The sequence below is a fragment of the Rousettus aegyptiacus genome, unplaced genomic scaffold (assembly GCF_014176215.1).
Source record: "Rousettus aegyptiacus isolate mRouAeg1 unplaced genomic scaffold, mRouAeg1.p scaffold_m13_p_9, whole genome shotgun sequence".
Classification (NCBI taxonomy): domain Eukaryota; kingdom Metazoa; phylum Chordata; class Mammalia; order Chiroptera; family Pteropodidae; genus Rousettus; species Rousettus aegyptiacus.
This window is the reverse complement of record NW_023416312.1, coordinates 65,892,919-65,914,794: the sequence shown is the minus strand read 5'-3', so window position 1 is coordinate 65,914,794 and position 21,876 is coordinate 65,892,919. Positions and strand designations below refer to the sequence as shown.

At 35.4% G+C, this 21,876-nt stretch overlaps 1 protein-coding gene across 1 annotated transcript in view; it reads left to right on the top strand.

The window, feature by feature from the left end:
* The window catches only part of AMMECR1 (AMMECR nuclear protein 1), a 101,167-nt gene that overhangs the window by 64,072 nt on the left and 15,219 nt on the right, over nt 1-21,876 (top strand). The window contains exon 3 of the mRNA XM_036227319.1: nt 14,534-14,648. Within this exon, the coding sequence (XP_036083212.1) occupies nt 14,534-14,648 (115 nt within the window). The remainder of the gene's footprint in view (nt 1-14,533; nt 14,649-21,876) is intronic.

The window sequence follows — 21,876 nt, the reverse complement described above, 5'->3', positions numbered from 1 at the left end:
ATAGGGTGGTTGCTGTTGTACATATCATCAGAAGAATCATTTTCAAATAAAAGATTGCAAACGTTTAATACTAATATATTGTAATAATCTAGCATTTAGTGAAAACACTTTAGACAAGTCCAATTTGTATGACTACATTTATTTCTTAATATCTGTTTAGAAAACTAATAGTCAACACTTAATTTCATCCAGGTATGGATTCTGCCTTTTATGATGTCCCATGGAAAAATCCTCTCAAATCAAAACAACTCTGAGCTGCCTCACTCTGCCCAGCAGTTGGTTTGTGTCCTGTGTTTGCCGACTACCTTAAATAATTGCCCAAGCCAAGCATAATTTGAAATGTAAAATTCTCATTTAAAAAAAAAGTCATGAGCTTATGGTATTCAGGCGTTGGTGATTTTTGGACTGTGGGACCTCTTGTTCTTGATTAACACTGATGGGACAGAGATGACACAGATGATCAACCTAGTAGATAGACATTTACGCTTTAGAAGAGAGTACAGACTTTCTTGCCTAAAACCATTTTCTGAAGGGTTTTTTTTTTCCTCTACAAAATGTACTGGCAAGCATTTCGCTTTTGTTGGAACATTGACCTATGATGATTTTATTCAGTATTTTTGCAGGATGCCTATCCATTTTAGTGACAAAAATTGTTAAGCAAACACATTTGCTGGTTCTGGTATTTTCAAGGTTTCTATAGAAACTGGAAATCTTGGAGCCATTTTTTAAATCTTATTGCTCTGATTTATAATTCTGTATATGAAAAGCATGAGTCTTATCAACCCAAACCAAGCAAAATTAGTAGAGTACTCATCCATGATGTGCTTGTTCTGTGTATCTTGTGCTCAAGGGAAACCTCTATGAATCCAGGAGCTTACAGTATAATTAGAGTGGTCAGACCTGTCTGTATGACAAGGTAACTAAGCCGCTAAGGCAGAGCCATGCTTGCAGAAGGAATGGATGTGAGGAGCTGGAAGACTGCCTTGTAGTCAGTGAAGTGAAAGCCAGTATGGAGATGTGAGGAGTAACCACCTCCGGAAAAGCTTCCTTTGGACAGTGATGCTACTTTCATTTGATAATTGAATATTTAGTACTTAACATATAAGTTTCCCAAGGACATCATTGCTTTGCCTTTTATTTTGTTTGTTCTGGTGTATAGGTCTATTACTTCAGGGATATATACTTTTTCCCCCTCCTCCCCTTATTTTATAACTAGATGTAACCCAAGGTATGAAAAGTTTGTAACTTCTTCAGACAGTAAGTGCTTGAAGTCAGGAGGCTTGGGCCTTATTTCTGATTCCGTTATTAGTGACCCACCATTAGACTCATACTTCGAAGTCTTGAGTATAAACACAACTATAGGTGAGTAGCTAACAATACCAAAGTGGAAGTAAAAGCTCCAGAATTCTAAATAATTGCAGGAAGTCCATTATGATCAATAAAGAATGGACAAAATATTTATTTTAAAAATACTTTTGCTTGTTTAGTGACACAGATAACTTAAAATGGGCTAACAGAGTGTTGTCAAGTAGAAGTCTTCCAGAGCCCTGCTTTGTCATATACACAAAGATTTGTAATTATGTTATAGTGCACATAGATGGTTAATTCTGAAGTCCTGAAAATAGTTTCTCTTTCAGCAAGTCCTGTACTTAATCTTACAACCTTAATTACAAAGTCGATTTGCTTAGTGTAATAGACCCTTCTTTCCCAGTTAGCTTACGTCTGTTTAAATTAGCACACATTTTGAGTTAGTGGAGCTCAAATTAATGATGTTTTATTCTGTTACGAAGAGTTTGTTTTCCATCACTGATAATTATTTCCAGGACAGTTAAGTCTACAGAAAATATTCTCTCAGTTTCCTTAATGTTGTTTGCCAAAGTCCAAGACATGGCTTTTAGTTACATGGGGGAAGGAGAGGACATGGCGGAAGCAAAGGAAAATGAAGTGCTATAACCTGGTCTCTCAGATTTGTGAAGCAGGTTTGGAGCAGCATTCTAAACCAATGTTATTTCTTGTAAAAGGCAAACCAGACTTCAGAATTTTAAAGTCTAATGTAATTGAGAGAATATGTGCTGATACATACTAATACTTTAACCCCTATCAACCTGTTAAGTTGCAAGAACCTCTTAGATGACAGACATTCTGACAGCCCCACCAAAAGTGCACCAAAGGTCCACTAGTCTTTTCTAGAATCCTTCTCCCACTAGATCATTCTCATTGCTTCAGAGGGTTGATTTTCACCAAGTTCCTCTTCCCCCTGGGATGCTTACTCAGCTGAGATCCCACAGAGAACTGGAAGAGTGGGCAATGGAATTTTTAAAAGGATTTTTTTATTTCTAAACTGATTTCGGATTTCCTTTAGACCTATGTGCATTTAGAGAGACTGTTATCTTGTGCTGCTTTTTTCTATGCCTGCGCTTGCTGGCTTGTGATTCATCCAGGTCATAAGATGTTCCTTTATAAGGTGTGAAAGGCACAAAAATGGACTAGTAATATAGATCTTGATGTGTTTTAAACTACAACAAAATAGTAATAATAATCACCCCACAAATGTAAAAAGCCATTGAGCTCCTTCAGAATGCAAAGCATCTGTGTTTTCCTGGGGAGATGGAAGCCTGTGAGATCAAAGCAACTCAGTAACTCTATCATGGGGATTGATTATTATTTATTTATAGCAGTCTATGAATTTTAGCTAGAAAAATGTTGACAAACTGCTGTACTGTGAATGCACAGTAATCTAACTAGACCAAAAGACCAGTTACACCTCCTAAATGAACAGCATTTAATCAATATTAAACAGGGGAAACACACTTTGGTGGACAGTTTTTAAGTTGATGAATAAAAAGATATTTGAAATACAGGGAACATTGGATATTTAATAAAGTATAAACAGGACCATTTAATGTTTATTATATTGCTGGTAAATGTTTAATAAATACGAGACTATATGAGACTGTCTTCTTATATTCTTTAACTCATTAAAACTGTACTCACCAGCTGCTGAATGCTAGACACTGGGTATGCAGTGAGGAGCAAAAAGCACATCATCATATTCATGGAACTTATGGTCGAAGTTATAAATATATAACCTGTGCATGGGCATAAATACTCCAAACAGTAGTTTTTAATTTATGTTTTTATAAGGTTTTACTTAGCTTGGTAGATTTTCTACAAATAGACTAGTATCCATAAAGCTAAAAGTTATAAGGCCTTGTGAATTTAGGTGCTTTCCTCCTTTTTTTTTCTTCTTTTATATCTCTAAAATGTGACTTGGTTTATGGGATTTGTACTTATCATTAGGTGCTCTTAGTTGCTCATATAAATGCCAGTTATGTTACGGTAGTGTAGTAAAACTAATATGAAGCAATTTATTCCACAATTGAACATACTATGTTCTCTGTATGTATACGTATACTTGGCACATAGCAGGCGCTCAATAAATATTTGCTAAGTTAATTCACATTCATAGACATTCTTTTCCATCAGTAGTCATTAGGACTGCCTCTTATACATAGCCAGTATTGCTGCTATGTGGGACAGAACTATTGTCACATGACTGTAATTTAAATTGCATGGCTTTTATCCATTGCATTTTTTCCATCCCAAAATGATGCTGTTTCCTTTTAGTATGTATTGTGGTTTTCCTAATATGTACTGTAGTACGGATTCAGCAATTGTCATTATTTCAGCAGCATATTGCAAAGCTTTTCCAACATATTTTATTACCCCATGTGCTTGTCTGATGGAAACAAAATCAAAGGAGGACCTTTTCACTGGGAGAATTAAGTAATTTTTAATGGTAATGGAATGGAAAACTTTACAAGTAAAATTTTTCTTTGCTTTTGAAAGTTAGGTTTATCACGATATAAACCAAACAAGAGATGAGGAGTTAAAATATCCTTTTCCATTTGATCAGGCTCACTTTAACATTTGTTGAAAGAATAAAGTAAAACTTGTTCCAAGAGGTTGGAAGGTAGGTTGGATTCCAGTTGAAGAGTTTTAGCAGTACATCAAGAACCACATAGTTCTCTTCATGCTGAATCTCCGTATGACATTGTGCTTTGTACTTGAAAATGGGCATTAAGGTTATCTTGCCCTAACCAGCTTATAGTTTGACATATTTATGTACACACAACCAGAAGATATACTGACATTTACAAAAGGGACAGATTCTCTAATTGTCACAGCTTTATAAAAGGGAACTAAGTACTCTATTTTAAAAATGTATAACTTTTATGTTGAATAATCCTACAGATCTCTGCAGGTAGTGAGAAATAATGGGACAGAATGGATAGAATGCAAGGTAAAAAGAGCAAAGGAAAAGTACAATGAGGAGAGAGTGACACCTACTAGGAGTGTGTAAGAATAAAGTGAGATGAAGGGGGAGTGGGTTAGAAATGGAAAGGAGGGCCTTAGTGAAGATTACTTTTGCCACCCTCACAGTGTTGGCGCTTCCCACCCTTATCTGCTCATTTTCTAGATTCCGTGTGACTTCAGCATGCTGTCAAGTGCCAGGTACCTGACAGTGTTGAGTTATAGTGGGAAGCTAACTGCTTTATTATTCTAGCTATTCTCTATTGCTTTTGGCATCATTATCTTCTTTGCTCCTCAAACATCCATTCTGGAGTGTTATCAGATTAGGACAGCCAGTCAACAAATATATGAAAGAATAATGGAAAGATGAGTGGGAAGTCAGGAGATGCAGCATATAGTCCCAACTCTGCTACTCAATAGCTGTGCGACTTTGGGCACATCACTTTCTGCTCTAGTTCTCCCAAATAGCAAATGAAGGGTGTAGACTCGATGATCTCTAAGTACTTGTAGCTGTTACACTTGGTGACTCTATGACAATAGGGGCCTTATTCTTGGAGGACATCTATTATGGTTTCTAATATAATATAGCATTAGCTTTGTCTACTTTATGGGGATGTTTTGAGGGTCACCTGGGATAAAAGATGTGAACACCCTTTGGAAACCATGTAGTGATTTGAAGGAAACTTCCCCCCAAAAGAAATCACATAGTAATAAAAATTAAAATAATTCTGTTGGAATAAATGTAAGACAAGTTACAGAGACCATGAACTCAGACATGTAGTTATGCTTCATTGTAGGGAAATATGAGAAGGGAAAGTATAGAAACCAAGAAACTGACTCAATAACCATTTCCTAGTTAAGCAGCTAGGCTGCTAGGGGTGAAGCATGTGACTTTTCTTTTTCCCAAACTGGCCTTCTGCTTTTCAAGGGTACCTAAAAACCCTAGAAAGAAACAGGCAGTGGACCGTGTACCTTTCTCTGTGCACAGTCTGCTCACTAGGGCTGAAATAAAACATTGAATCCAATACCAAAAGGGAATGGGTCATCCTGACCCAATGGTGGAGGATGGCAACACGTAACTGCCTTGCACACTTGTCCAGTGGAAGCAGTAGCTGTAGGCCTTTGTCTCAGTATACTACTCATCTCTCCTCTCACCTCCCCTTCTTTTCTTTCATCTCCTTGTGACATTTTACTATTCTTGCTTCCTTACCTTAATAGAATAGAAAGAGGAAAGAAAAGAGGAAAACATCAGAAGGCGGGAGAGGAAGAGAAATGAAGGAAAATAAAGATGAAAAACATCTCAGTGAGGCAGTGGAGAGGGCTGGATGCCTCTCTCTCCCTTAGCATACTGAGTAGATAAGTTTACTTTGCACCAATCTTTAAGACTGACTTAACTCTTTCCTTTGTTACCTTTAGTTCCCCATCAATGATAGCTGAGAAAATCACAGGCCACATAATAAGAGCCAGCATGCTAGCTCTCAGCAGACCTGTACCACTTAGGACTGGCAGTAGTTTTAGAAAGGACAGTAAACCAGTGGGTAAGATTGAATCACCCTAACATGGCACATAAGTTAGAGCGACAACATATGTTCTGCACTTTAGAGTTCAATTTATAGATTTGATTGCCATGGAAAGAGGGAAGAAAAAATAAAATGCATGACGCTTGTGGTGATTACGAGAGAACTTATTCCTTCAGATTGGAAAAGCAAAGTTAAAAATCAGAAACAGGCCTACCAGCCTAGATATGTCCAAAACCTAGTACTTTGGTAACGCTATTATGACTTCCAGCAGATTAAATTTCAAATTGTGGAAAGGCTTCAGAACCAGGGAAGGCTTAGTATCCCACTAATAGGGCTTATTAAATTTAGATAAAACAGATGTTTTTCAATGGCAGCAACTCTGAATCACAAAACGCAAAATGGAGAAGAGAGCAAAAACAAGCTAATACTTTCACTAAAAGAGTACTGTTTATCTTAGTTTCAGAACCTGCTCACACTTATGCCTAAAGCATTCAGTTAAACCTCAGAAGAAGAAGCATTAATTGGGGGGAAATTCCTTAAAAATGATTAAATGTGTATACATTATGTTGATTTGCTAACAATGTTTTAGAAGTGATGCTGTGAAAAGAGAATGGCCTCTAGAGACAGACATCCCTGAGTTCAAATGTCACCTCTCTTACCTGTTTTTATGACCTATGACAAGTTGCTTAATCTCACTGAACTCACTGAACCTCAGTCTTCTCATCTACAAAATGGAGTTATTTTGAAGACTCAACAAGAGAATACGTGTATCACATCTGGCTCACAATAGGTGCTCAAAAGATATTGGCTCTTTCATATTTAAAGCTGTTTTTGCTCATGGTATCCTGTCTCAGTATATTAGAATCAGTCTCCTGGAATTTAAGAGCTTTAGATTGGCAGTCTCTAAAGAGAGGTACCCCTGGATGATCCATTGTGGGGTGAGAAGAAAAGATTAGAAATTCTATTTATGATCTTTTACTCCAAAATATAAGAAAATAGTACTTAAACTCCACTAATATTTAATATATGGATTAACCCCTGTGCTGTCATGTGGTTTATGCTGGAAGGTCACTGTCACATACCTGAGGATAGCATGACATCCTTGATTTGATGTGTGTTGATAGTGGCACCCTTCTTCTTTTATTCACTTTCAGCATATTGCAACCTATTTCAGTTTATATGTGTGCCTGGTTAAGTAGATTTATGGTTCTTAGTAGTATTTTTCAGCCTGTGGTTTCTTTGCAGGAATCTTCTTAAGCGATTTAATCATTATGCGTAGATTAGCTAAAATTAGATAAAATTACCCATGCAGTAACTGGCTTAAGAAGATTCCTGCAAAGAAACAATAGATGCATGGTAATAGTAATAATACAAACACAAGGGAAGGATGAGAAAATGGTGGAACTACATGACACTTCTACAGGTTACTTCATAACATGGTTGGCCAAGCCATAAAGCAAAAAGCAAGATAATCTAATCAGACCTGACATGATGTCAGCCACAAAATAAACTATCAAGACATTATTTGAAATATGTATTTATACCTGCTGTCTTTGCCAACAAAGCTCACTCTAAGTATATTTTGTGCTTTGGATATATTAGCTAGTGATAGTACTACATGTTTATACAAATAAATATATATATACTGGGGATATGTGCTCAGACTTTTTTATTTTTTATTTGTTTTGCTGCCAAGAATGCTTACCTGCAAGATTATGGAACTTCTTGATGAAGAAGCACCTTACTTGGTGTAGTACATTTGTTACTAGGGGAAAAAAATGTTTATACATTTTATTTCTGTAAATTTACGTGTGATTCTGGGTCACTTGGTAATTTGTCAACCAATGGCAGAAAGTATAAAACAGACCCTTCCAGGAGAGAAGTTAACCTTGTCTGGCCATTCCTCTCAGCTTTTCTATCACATGTGATTTTACTGTCTTTTACACACATCCATATATTATTTTGTAATCTACTATTCTATAGCCTCTGTGACTCTTCACATAATAAAAGGCATATAGCAGGTGCTTAATATTTTGAAAATTAAAGAAAATGAAATGAAGGCTCCTCAAAACAAAGAAACTAACAACAACAACAACAGCAATGACAACAACAACAAAAGAAAAACAGCCTGGAAATATAGCCATTATTCCCAGGGATGGCCACATTGAATTCCTAGAGATTACTTGTTTAGATCCTCCCATATCAAAGTTGAAGGGTCAGTCTTAGTCCTGGGGTTCCCTTCCTTTCACCAGAGCCATGATATGGGGGTAGCTCTGTGTGCATAAACTTCACAGATATGCTGATGATCAATCAAAGTTCTTTGACAGCCACTACTTATTTATTTGTCACAGGAGCTCTTTGAATTAGATACTATTATTCCCATTTTATTGATGAGGAAATGGAGGCTGCCGCAGGTTAAGATGTCACAGAGCTAGTACGCAGTGGAGCCAGGATCCAAATGCAGTTATGTCTGACTCCAGAAGCTAAGCTCTTGACCATTCTACTGTGTTACGTTCTACAGGACTGTGAAATGGTGTTCATGTATCAATGATGACTTCAGTATTGTATTTTTAGGAGCTATAGTTGTCACAGGGAACTGTTGTTATACCTTGGAGACATGCTTTGATGGCGTTGGGGAAATAATGCTTGGTCAAGGTTGTAGAGAAAGGCAATACAATTTACATTCAATTCAATTTGGGGGAGTTAGTTTGGTTTTATGGTATCCTAATTCAGAGAACACAAGGATGAAACCCTTGACAGTCTGTCAGGTTACTTTTGTGTTACATTGTCTTGAAAGTAGAGACATCCCATGCTTTCAAATAGCTCCTGAGATGGAAACTGTTGTTGGTCATACCGTAATCTGTTTTCAAGACCCACATATTGTTTTCTTGCTAAGACCATTGAGAGCACTTTTCTAACACTGTGTAGTCATGAATGACCCAAAGTCATATTGAGTCTTAAAGATGAACCTAAGTCATAAAGATAAACAAGTTTATTTTAACCTGGTAGAGTATATTTTAAAAGTTTTACCATCAGAAAAATAATTAAAACAGAAAAATATTTCTAGTAATTCATCAAAACAGGATAGAGTAAATCCAGAGACTCTGCAGGGAGAGCATTATGTGGACATTATGATGGAGGGAAATGAGGAATACCTGTCATCTCCACTAAACATTTAGCCATCTGTTTCTTCATGTATCTTGTATTTTATACTTTTATTTCTGCTTCACTGAGTCAGAATCACAGCCTAGTCTCCTAATTTAGAGGTAAGGAACTGTGGCTAGGAGGCAGATTCTTGACAATATTGCTCTGGTCATCACAGCATGCAACCCAGTAGAGAGTAGCTGTCTCTCCTGGTGGGCATCTGTGGCTAACTCAGAGTAGAGGCTTTCAAGAATTCAAGATCAGAGCAATTCAAGATCTTTAATCAGTAGGTAATAACACTCTAAAGCCTAAGTGAATCCTATAGGATAGGAGTCAAATAATACATGTGGAAACTTACAGGCCTTATAGCACTCTATCTCCCTTCCCTCTGACCCTTCCACTCCTCCTCCTTTGCTGTCTCTCTTTGTCCCTTTGTATATGTCTCTAGTTATTTTCTTTGCCTCCTACTTCTTGTTCCTGCTTCTTTTCTCTTCCTCTCCATCTTTATTTCTTTGTATAATTTTTTTCTTTTTTCCTTTCTACTTATTCTTCCCTTAGTTCTTTCCTCCATTCCCTGTTAATCAACTGTCATATCACAATAAAATATATCAAAATTAATAACTTGATGTTCACTGAGCAGCAAGTACTTTTATTTATTACTCTAAAGGAAAAAAAATCTCCCAATTAAGTAACACTTTACATATGTCTTAAGATTGAAAATTTCCTTTATTTGGGGTCATAGCCCTCACCAAAATGAGGTTCCCTTCCTCCTTCCTTAACTATAATTGTGTCCTTGTTGCTCCTCTCCACCCTTAGCTTTGATGAATTGTCACTTACTTTTTTGCATTGTTTTATGTCTATTTTTTTCTTTAATACAAGAAAGCTAAAATTGCTACTTAATATGAAAGGTTATGGATAATTCTGTTATTCTAAGTTTCTGAAGTTCAGACATGCCCCATGTGCATTCTGTTCTAGAAGCTCTGATGAGGAATGGCAGAATTTCTAGATGATTGAAACCCCTCATAAACAAACTGGTTGGTTTTAGACTAATGTCTGATCGATTTGCTTTTTTTCACCTATCCAAACTGGGATTTTTAAATTCTATTTTAATTACTTCCTTGTCCTGAAAATAAATTGCTTGTAATATGAAGCCCTTCTCAGTTTGGTAACTTTCTACAGGGTAAGGTCATCAGTGTTTTAGAAAGTGAATAAATGAATGAATGAGTGAATGGCTAGCTAGCTAGCTATATTGTTTATGATGAGCCTTGTAATATCTAAGGTTTTGTCTCTTTTCAGCCTTTTTGTTTCCTTATAATTTCCAGGCACCGTCACAAACCCCTTGATTCTTTAATCAGCTAACCTCTTAATTCCTTTTTAAAAAATGTTCATTTTCATTAAAGTGCTATTTAACATTAGATATTAACTTTGACAGATGTTAATGCTGCTTTTCAATCAGGAGAAATATATTCTTGGGAAGTGCCAATTTGAATTGAATATATTTGAATTTCGTATGTGAATTAAACTATTATTTAAACCTTACCCATCCATCATATGGGGGATGGAGCAGCTGGCTGGTTTTATACATAAGTTTTTTTTCCCCCTAGCAATAACAAAACATTAGAAAATGGCTTCCTATTATACCAAAGAGAATTTAATACAAATTTACTACAGGATGTCATTGTTTGTCAGTACCTTAGGCTGCCTAGAATTTAAATTGGCAGACACTACTTTGGTATAAAATGCTTTCCATGGACAATATTAATATTTCAAAAATCCTTTTTGCTCCTGCCGATTTCCAGTAGACGGAAAGTCTAGCTGTATTTACCCTTTGGCTACTAATGAATGCTATTAAAGTATTATTTATCTTATTTAGGCAGAGGCACTTCAGGTATGAGTTCAGAATTGCCAAGTAAGGCAAGCATTTAATTTTAAAATTAAAAAAAATAATAATCTATACAAAGGTGGCAACAAAAAATGTAGATAACTAGAAAGAATTTGGGACTTGAGTCAAGAATCTGGGTTGTATCCTCACCTGTGTCACTAACTAGCTGGGTCACCTCGAGTAAGTCATTGCCCAACTCCGATCTGTATATCTTCTCTAAAGGCTCAGCATCTACACTGCATGTTCTGTATACTAAAGAGAATGGTGCTGAGGGAAGCTGAATCCTCTTGTTTATTAGCTACCCAGACCAGTCTAGCAGCTCTGATGCTCCAGTCTCCAGCTGCATTTTTCTTCGTTTTTATAATCCATTAAATCCTTGCTAGGCTTTCATTGCTAGTTCTCTTCCCTGGAATTTGCATTTGGAGATGTTGAGGGCTTCCTACCTTTCAGCATTTTTCTATGCTCATGAATTCAATGAAAGGTTACTTAGAGTTGATAAAAAAAAATACAAGAATTAAAAGTCTTGTTTGAATGAGTATTTCTGTAAAATCAGACTGTTTCCATCATGACTAATGTACCTTTACTCTTCCAGAGTTTTGAAATGAATACATTTGAGTCTTGGTATAGTGAGGCATGACTGTCAATTTCTCTTATGAACCATGTTGCATTCTCCCACTTAACTCCTGTTCTAAACATTTTTTTTAAGTCCAGAATGATTGAGCAACAAGGTTTCATATCACAGGAAAGCTTGCTAGCCTGATCTTCAGTTACATTTTAGGTACTTGAAATTTTCATTGATTTGAAATAGTTTGAATTACAATGATATCTGCAATTTACCTTTCATTGGTTTGCTAGGAAGTAAAATAAGCAAAATGATAACTTGCTTCAAAGTGTTAAGAAATTATCTTATGGCTTTAGCATGTATATTGTGTAAAAGCTAGTTCTAGATTTAGAAAAAAAACTTCATTAAAGGAGGTCTAGCACTATAATTAAAAAGGTAGAGAATAACAAATGCTGGTGAAGATGTGGGAAAAAATCCTTCAATACATTGTTGGTAGGAACATAGAATGGTACAGCCACTATGGGAAAGTTTGTTAGCATCTCAAAAAGTTAAACATAGAATTACCATATGACCCAGCAATTCTACTCCTAAGTATCTACCTAAGAGAAATGAAAACATATGTCCACACAAAAACTCATACATTAGTATTCAAAGCAGCATTATTCATAATAGCGAAAAATTGGAAACAAGTCAGATGTCCATCAGCAGATAAATGAATAACAAAATGTGATGTATCTGTATAATCGAATGTTATTAGACAAAAGGATGAAGTACTGATGTATGCTACAACATGGACGAAATTCTAAAAACATGTTTTGTAAAAGAATTCAAGCACAAAAGGCCACATATTATGATTCTACTTATATGAAGCATCCAGAATAGGCAAATCCATAGAGACAGAAAGTAGATTGCTGGTTTCCAGGAGCTGTGCGGAGGGAAGAATGTGGAGTAACTGTTAATGGGTATGGGATTCTTTTTGGTGTGAAGAAAATGTTTTAAAATTGGATAATGGTGATGGTTGTACAACTCTGTGAATTGAATTATATACATAAAAAGGGTGAATTTTATGGTTATGTGAATTATATGTCTCAATAAAGCTATTATATCAAAAACGTTAGTGATTATATTACTGTAATTACTTGAAATTATAAAAATATATTTAAATTACATTTTGCCAGGAACTGGGAAGAGGGTGGGATGGGGAGTTAGTATTTAATGGATATCGTGTTTCAGTTGGCAAGATGAAAAGTTCTGGACATAGATGGTGGTGATTATTGCACAGTGCGAATGTACTTAATCCCACAGAACTGTACACTTAAAATGGTAAATTTAATGCTTGTGTATTTTGCCACAATAAAAAAAATCTTAGCCCTAAAAATTATATTTTATATTATTCTAATGTAAAAGTTTTTTTTTTTCCTTCTTAACAGGAAAACTGAAAGTGTGATTGCCCTTTGGTTTTTATGCATGGGATCGTCTGGTCTGTGTTTTAGAACTTTTCTCCAGTATGTGTGTATGTGTCAGTGGGGGAAAGAGAGAGTTTACACACACACACACACACACACACACACACACACACACACACACACACACACACACACTATCTTTATCTTGGCTTCGAATGTGATCTTGAAAACACTTTTTAACACTTCATTTGCCAGTAGGAAAATAAACCAGACCATAGGAAATTTGTGTTGTTAAATTATAAAATAGTGAAATACTGAACTCATAGTATGAATTATCACAGATTTCCTGGTACTTGGTTAATCTTGGTTTATTGAATAGGAAAGAAACATTTATACTGTATATAAAACACCTCTATATCTTTCTATGAGCATTTTCCTTTGTATAGCATAATAGAATGGGTACCAAAATAGCATCGAAAATACAAACATTGATATATATTTGTCCAATACAGTGGGTAAAGTTCAGAATGCAAAGGAAGGGATGGAAAAACGAAAAAAGGAAAATCCAGTAATGAGGAAGTCACTGCAAAAGGAATCAAATTATTTTCAAAGGTCATAGGACTTTGTTATGACCCAGTTTGCAGGCTCTAAATTTGCACCCTCTGAGGATTAATCTGTGAAAATATATCTTTTTAAAAAAACATTTATAAGCCTAGCTGCTATATAAGACATTTGAGGATGAATGGCGCAAATGCCAGCAGTGCCATTACTATAGTGTACAATCAGAGATATGTTTTGTTTTTGTTTTTGACTAGGAAGTGGTTTCTTTTAAAAGTACAAGGAACACACAGTGCTTGTGTGTGTGTCTCTATATTTTCTGTATGTCTATTCTACTTTTGCAGGAAGAATTATGATCTTCCAACATTTTTGTCCTTTACAGTGGAGTTTTTCTAGAATTTGGCACTGTGGTATACTACCTTTGATTATAGGATCCAATCAGAGTTGATGTACTCAGAAATCCATTGATGTGATTAATAGTCTCCTAATCATACTTTTATTTCCTAGATTAGCCTATTTCCTGTAGTTTCACACTTTCGAACCATATCTTGAATTATCCTTTAGAGGGGACCTGAAATCCTCATGAGTAGTTTTAGTTTGTAATTTGCATGATTATTATCATTTTCTTTGATTTCTTTTGCTTGAAGAACATGAAATTTTGATTTTTTTTTAACTCTTTGAGTGCTGTTCTGTGGTAACTGGCCAACCTAGTATGAACTTTTTTTTTTTTTTTACAACATGAAATGCATATGTTTTTTTTTCCACCAGCAGTAGCTCCAGAAGTCTTCCCACAAGTTTCCACTAGTCTGGTTTTTATTCTTCTCAAAAGTAAAATAAAACATTCTCAGAATCTACAGGTAACAGGAAACTACACGAGGAAATGATTGTACAGGAAATGTAATTGATCATTCACTCTTTACAATTGAATTGGTTACAGGATTTGCTAGTAAACACAATCTACTGAATGATAAAAAAATGACCACTTCTAAAATCTTTGGGTCCTTCAAATACATTTGAAGATTATTGATGCCTTTGGTACCTTGCCGATTTTGTTTCTATCTTTTACCTTTTTAAATGATTGTCTGCATTTGAAATTAGGAACTTTCATATCTAGCAGTTGCTTTAATATTTGCTTTGTTTTCAACAGTGCCCTTAAAGATAGCCGTTTTCCCCCAATGACAAGGGATGAGCTGCCACGGCTCTTCTGCTCAGTTTCTCTGCTCACTAACTTTGAAGATGTCTGTGATTATTTGGACTGGGAGGTAAGACTCTAGACAATTTTTAAAGAAAAATGAAGGTAATTCCGGAGTAATTATTTAAAATTAGGCCCAGAAAATAACTCTTTCAGCCCATTCTCTGTTGTAATGAAGGTAGAGAATAACAAGGATAAATAAACTTCAGAGCTGATCAATGAGACATTAGCAAAGGAGTTTTTTCAGAGACAAAGTGCCGTGTGTTATTCTAATCCCCCAACTGAATTTTCTCTTCATTTTTATCCTATTATTTCACCAGAGGACCTTGTAAAAGTTGTTTATAAGTAGTAAGAAGGACTAATTGGAATTTGTTTCTCCTCTTGCATCCTGGTGCACTCTTCTTATGTTACTGCCATCGAGCAGTTAGTTGGTCAAAGGATATGTCTAAGAATCAAGAAGCAAAAGAGTTAGGATAATACACCAGTTGGGAAGATCAGCTTGTGGATAATGACTGGGTGTTGGTTAGAGTTAAATCTTATTCATTCATTTTTGGCCACCTTAACTTATATGCTTAAACACATTAACAAATAATATTAAGGTTATATCTTGGGTATCTCTGCATTGATATTATTGGCGTAGTCTATATTGACCATATTTGTATTGTCCAAAATGTGGGGCTGGGTTTTTAACCCATTTCCCTTTAGGAAAAAAAAGTGCAGTTTACTGCTAGTGTTAATTTTATATAAACATGCTACGCTCTTTGAGGCTGAAGCAAATCTAACTGGTTTTCAATGTGAAAATAAAATATAAAAATTGTTCTTGGAGTGATTTCTAAACAGAACTTGTCTCTAATCCTAATGTAACAGAAATGTATACATAAATTGGATTCATCAAATGAATCTTTGGTTAACAACTGTTCAAGAACTATGTTAACATTACACGTAGGAATGCTACGTTTTCTAGGGTTTGACGTTTTCAGCAATTGAGAATTACTATATTTTATAAATGGAAAAACCACTAAAAACAGAATGCTAGGAATAGAATGATGTCATTTGTTTCCAAAGACAATCAATATACTAGAGTGATGCAAAAATAATAATAAAAGCAAAATATTTCATGGCAAACTTTGGGGATAAGGTTAGGATTATAATCTGAGAGTTATCTCAGGGTAAACACTACAGCTGCAAGCACTGCTGGCGAGTATTCTTGTGGTAAATGGGAAATGGATTAAGGAAGTTTAAAGGTTCTCAACATAATTTGCTTTGGTGGTTAGGAGGAGGTAGTTAAGTGTACGTCTATGAAATACTGCACACCAACATGCTCACATTATTGAATGCCTACTGTACTTAAGGTACTGTGCAACATATATGAAAGTACTAAGATTTGGTCCCCAAATAAAGCACCTTATAGTTTAATAGCAGAGAAAATAACTATACACAAAGCATGAAGAAATGTAAATATGAATAAAACAATCTATAAGAATAAAACATTGAGAATTCAGTGATATACATAGCATTCTCTTGCACATAAACACTCATAAATGACATGATTGTATCATTATGACATGTTTTAATTCTACAGCCTTTTTAGAATGCCTGTCCCCATGGTAAATGAGATATTTTTCTTTGTGGACAGATCACAGTCTTGATAGTTAATTGGATTTGAGTTTTATTATTAGCTTTGCCTCGATTCCTTGTGAGACTTTGGATGACTTACTCTGCCGCCATTCAGTTTTTCCACATACAGAACAAGTCATCCATAAAGATCTTAATCTTCATTTGAAAAAACCTCAGTGATATAAATTATTGCTTTTATGCCAGAGCTATTTAAAAAATTCTACAGAGAGTAGGATGAAAGAGTTCCTTTTGGGTTTTGTGGTAGGGTGTTTTGGAGCATTATCAAAATATGAAAGCATCTTAAGATTTATTTTTTTTTTACTTTGTAAAGGAAAAATAAAGTTAATTGAAAAGTAAAGGAAAAATAAAGTTAATTGATAGGGTTGATCCTAGCAAAGTTGGAATATGTAAAGCTTTTTATAGAATTAAACTTCCTAATTGATTGATTGCTATAAATTTATTGTTCCTATTTGAATTTTTCCTAAAGAGAAGTCTACCAATAATGTAAAAATATTCCGCAATACTTCATTTTTAAATGATCCCGAATCATACCCCTTATTAAGAAATATTGCAGTTTGGGTGCTTCCTTTACTGCTTTAAGGCTACTCCTTCTCTAGCTAGAATTTTATTTCTGCTTTCTGAATTGCAAGGTCTGTGTATAGTGGTGAGGGTGGGAGTGATATTGGGGGACACCTGATGTCTAGGGGAAGACCGAGCTACAAAAACACTTCTACCCTTAATTGCAGCCCCCAAGTTGGAAGTATAGTTCAGGTGTGTGTACATACATGCATGGACATGCGTATGTGTGCATGTGCATGTGCATGAATGTATATTGCATAAATGTGTATGCATGCATTTGTGGTGGGGAGACAAAATGAGAGAATCCAACAGTTGTTATACACGTATGGGTAAACAGAGTCCACCATCATCTTTAGCCCAGTTCATGTACTGCCTATAGCCAAAAGTAATGTCGATATTCTTGGGCTTTTATGTTCATGGGATGTATCAGCTTTCTGTAGGGAGGGTGGGAGGTCAGACACTTAGGAATTGGTACTGTGTATTCTTTCAAGGCATATTTATCCTCACTCGATACCATCTGCCAGTTTGAATTTCTAGAATATTCTCTACTGCTTCTACTTGGTATCTTATATTAAATACATTCCTTAAGGCTTAAATATTGGTGCCTATTTAGTGAAGGTTTCCTGTGAAAATACCAACAAAAAATACACACGTATATTTTTGTGCTTTTAATATATAAACATTTGAAAGTCATTTAGATATCGCTTGCATTGCTGTGCTAAGAGGAAAAGACTCTTTTTCATTTCTCATAGTTTGAAGTATTTTAGCATACGAAAATTTGTTCGCAAAGAGTAAGGGTAAAAAATTCCTTCTTAAGTAAGTAAAAGATTGTGATTTGGACTTAAAAAATGCACCATGGTCAGTGATTGAAAACTAAATGGTATTATTGTGGGAATAATGTTGTAAAGGTTATCATTAATAATTCTGAAAGAGCATTGCTACCTTAAACACAGAATGCTAAAGGAGAATTAAAGGCATTTAAAAACAGTTTCACTCCTAGGTATATACTCAAAAGAAATGAAAACAGATGGTGAAACAAAAACTTGTACACAAATGTTTATAGCAGCAGTATTCCCAATAGCCAACGGGTGGAAACAACTCACATGTCTCCTATCAATAGATGAAGGGATAAATAAAATATGGTATATCCATACAATTGAATATTATTTACCTCAAAAAAGAAAGTACTGATACATGCTACAACATGAATGAACCTTGAAAACTGTGCTAAGTGAATGAAAGGAGCCAGCCACAAAAGGCCACATACTGTATGATTCTATTCATATGAAATATCCAGAATGGGAAAATCCATAGAGATCAATGGTATATTAGTGGTTGTTAGGAGTTGCGGGGAGGGGTTGAATAGGAAGTGACTGCTTAATGGGCACAGGGTTTCCATTTGGGGTGATAAAAAAGTTCTAGAACTGTACAGTAGTGATAATTATACACTATTGTGAATATACTCAATGCCAATGATTTGTGTACTTTAAAATGATTAAAATGGCAGTTTTTATGTTTTGTGTATTTTAGCACAATAAAAAGACATATGCATAGATATTTAAACCTATTTTTCAAAATTATATTGTAATTCTAATTTATTGAAGGAAACTTTTAAAATTCAAAAAATATAAAGAAATTCAAACCATTCATAATTACACCATTCGGAGTTAACCACTGTTAACATTTTAGATTATTTCTTTCAGTTATTTTCCTGTGTCTTTGTATTAATAAATCTGCATATTTATTTATATAACTGAGATTATATTGAATGTCCAATCACTATTAAAAAGAGGATTATGGGGAAGTCTTTATTTATGGTTTATCTTTGTATATGTTACTTATATCACAAATTTCCTTTATGAGAAGTCTGTCTATATTATGAAAATATACATTTCACTTTGAGAAACTTCACACTGTCAAATAGCTACAACTTTTCTTCCAAGAATGAAATAGTCTATTCATCATAAGTATCTAATTTTAACCTGAAATACAAAGTGCTGTAATATGTTTAGGCCAACGGGGAAAACAGGAGATGATTACAGAATTCTAATATGTAATTTTTAAGTCAAAGGTTGGTAACAGTTGTGTTTTATATAAGAAAGAAACTCTGACATGGGTTTTTTTCTGGTGAAAGTGCAGTTCGAGAGTTGACCCCCACTGGTGAAGTGTGTTACTATAGTAGAATTCCTAATTAAAGGACGAAAATACCCAAATCAAAGCAGAGAGAGGGCAATGTCTAAAAGTACCAAAGCATAGAAGTAGGTAACTTCAGTAACAGGACAGACATCTCAGACATCTCTGTGTTCATGAGGATGAGAGATGCGACTGGTGGTAATAGCTACCTAATTTTCAAATGATCAACAAACAAGTGAACTGCCACAGGGCCTGCTCCTGTCTTACTCTCTTCTTCGCTTAAGCTTTTTAACTCAGCCTATTTGGGAATTCTCTTTTGGTAACATATCTCTAATTTTATATTGGAACTTAGTAGGAAAGCAAGATTTACATCAGATTTTGTTTTAGAGGCTAGAATGCTTATATTTGATAATATGGGGACTTTCTGATAAATGGTTTCACAAGTGGATGTAAATAATTTCAAGTATTGAATTGAGAGAATGATTAGTAATGCTTCCATATGTTTTATTTCCCTAAAATGGTAATTGTAATATTTAAAATGAGTATAGGTAGCTTCCGAAGGAGCCTGGGTAGTTAAAAACAACAAAACCATCATGAAAGGCTATAAAGACAAATTGGAACAGCCTTCAGAGAATGACTGATTATTGCCTGAATCATAATCTACTTAATTACCCTGATAGGTATGAGAAGGATGAGAAGTGAATGATTTGGGGGAAAAAATCATTAACCGATACAATGAAATATCTACCTACAAGACTAAAATGGTTGTTATATGAGAAGTGCTCCCCTAGGGAGAAATATGAAGTGATCTGCCTTGTGTTTGAACACAAAAACTACTTATCCCTGTTCTGTGTTCCTCAGTCGACAGCATTCTCTTAATTCTGAATGACAGGATGATTGACAGACATGGTGCTGTAGAAAGAAAGAAAAGCTCATGTAGCATGTTGGAGTCCTCTAAAATGATATATAGCCTAGACCTTGTACACTATTTGGGAGCCATGTCTCCTCATTTTAAATATCTGAAAGGATATAAAGCCAATGGCATTACAGTAGCTGGAGACTGACTTGAGGGATGACTCTAGGTATGTCATCTTGTAGCTGGTCATTTTCAGGATGGTATAAATGAATAAGCTTTTTGTTTGTGTAAGAACTTGTAAGTATCCTGCCAGTGACCTTGTGGGAGTTCATGTAGCAATTTGCTGACAGAAGACAAAATATTTTCTAAACTGTAGTCAGGCATCTTTTATTTCGATGTTTAGAAACAAGATCGTTTTGAAGGCATGAGGAAGAATTTTCTGTATTCTGAAGTAGACCAATATATACATTTCAATAAATTAATGACATTTTTACAAGCCACAAGGCACTTTTTGATATATCTAACTCCCTGGATCACTGATACCTCAGCAGTATATACTGATCACCTGTATATACCTCTATCACTTGGGCAAAAAACATTGTGGTCCTAAGACAGACTCTTCCTATTTAGCACCCAACACTAACTTGGAATCAACCCATGCTTGATGGCACTGGCCAACATGGTTCTTGTGTGATATCAAAAATCTGTCCCTGAACTTTAGAGGTAGACTCCAAGCTCTTGGTCTCACTCTGTCCCTAAAGGACCAAAGCATCTGTCATTGTACATGAGCTTGTTGGGTTCCTGGTACCCAGAGAGCTGTACTTCGCTTTTAAAGCAATCTCAAAACACACCTCTTGAGTGATCACAGCTCCATTTCTGACATATTGGGTTGCATTTAATAATAGCACGCTTCTGTAACAACCTTCATGAGAGTAAACAGATGAGATGAGGAAATTGGCTACTATCATCTCTCATATATCTTAGAAGTTCATGTTCTTTTTATCCTCTCCTCCCTTATATTTTCTAGCTCCTCTCAATGTGCCACTGGAAACAAAGTTCTCATTCATACACAGATGGTTAGTATGACTCACTAAATCACCAAGTGAATTGACTTCTAGGTCTATATGTTTTGTCTACCCCCCTTGCTTATTTTTCCCCAACTACAGTATACACCATGTTTTGCTTCTTCTAACTTAAGATTCTCTTCTCTCTCTCTCTCTCTCTCTCTCTCTCTCTCTCTCTCTCTCTCTCTCTCTCTCTCTCATATATGTATGTATGTGTGTGTATGTATATATGTGTATATATACATATATATATGCATATGCTTCACATATCTAAGATAATGCTTTTCGGTATTTTCATAGGAACCTTGAGATTTTTATATTTCACTATCCTTATGATAATTTAGTCTTTGTCCTGACTCTCTACTCAAAATGTGTTTCAAGTGCTATAGAACATTGGGAAAGGAATGCATCATGCTTCCTTGCCATCTAGAATTTGCTGTGCATCAACAAGTCAATGCATCAGAAGCCTAGTGAGGAAGCAAGCCAAATAAGGCAAAGTAACTTCTAGAAGGTGATTTAATGCACACAAATTTCCATTAGCTATAGGTACTCTTAGTGAAATGGGCTGTGTTGTCCATTCTTATGCCTCCTTCAGTTGCTTCTTGCTTTCTCCCAGTGTGTTGTTTGGTGGAGGAACATTTTCCTGCTTCCCCCAAATCCACAAACTCTTCCAGCCCTTTCCTTTGTAGTTCCATTATAGTCTATTCCTTTTTGTACAGTGTGTGTGTGTGGTGCGTGTGTCTGTCCCCAACACTTAATAAAAAAGAGTCCTGCATTTTGGTAATAAGGAGAATTGGGTTGTCTTCCTCACTGCCACTACCCAGCTCAGTGACCTTTCTGGATCTCTGTTTCCTCGCCAGGAAGCTGGAAAAGTTGGACTAAATAATACCTAAAGTCTGTGGATACTGACAATGTGATGCGGTGACTCTGTTTTTAAATGGCTTCTGTTTCATTTTACTTTCAGAGAATGAATCACCACTAACCATTTAGAAGTCATAAGGAGTCCTTACTTTTAAATTGGCTATTGCCAACTTAAATGTAGGCAACAA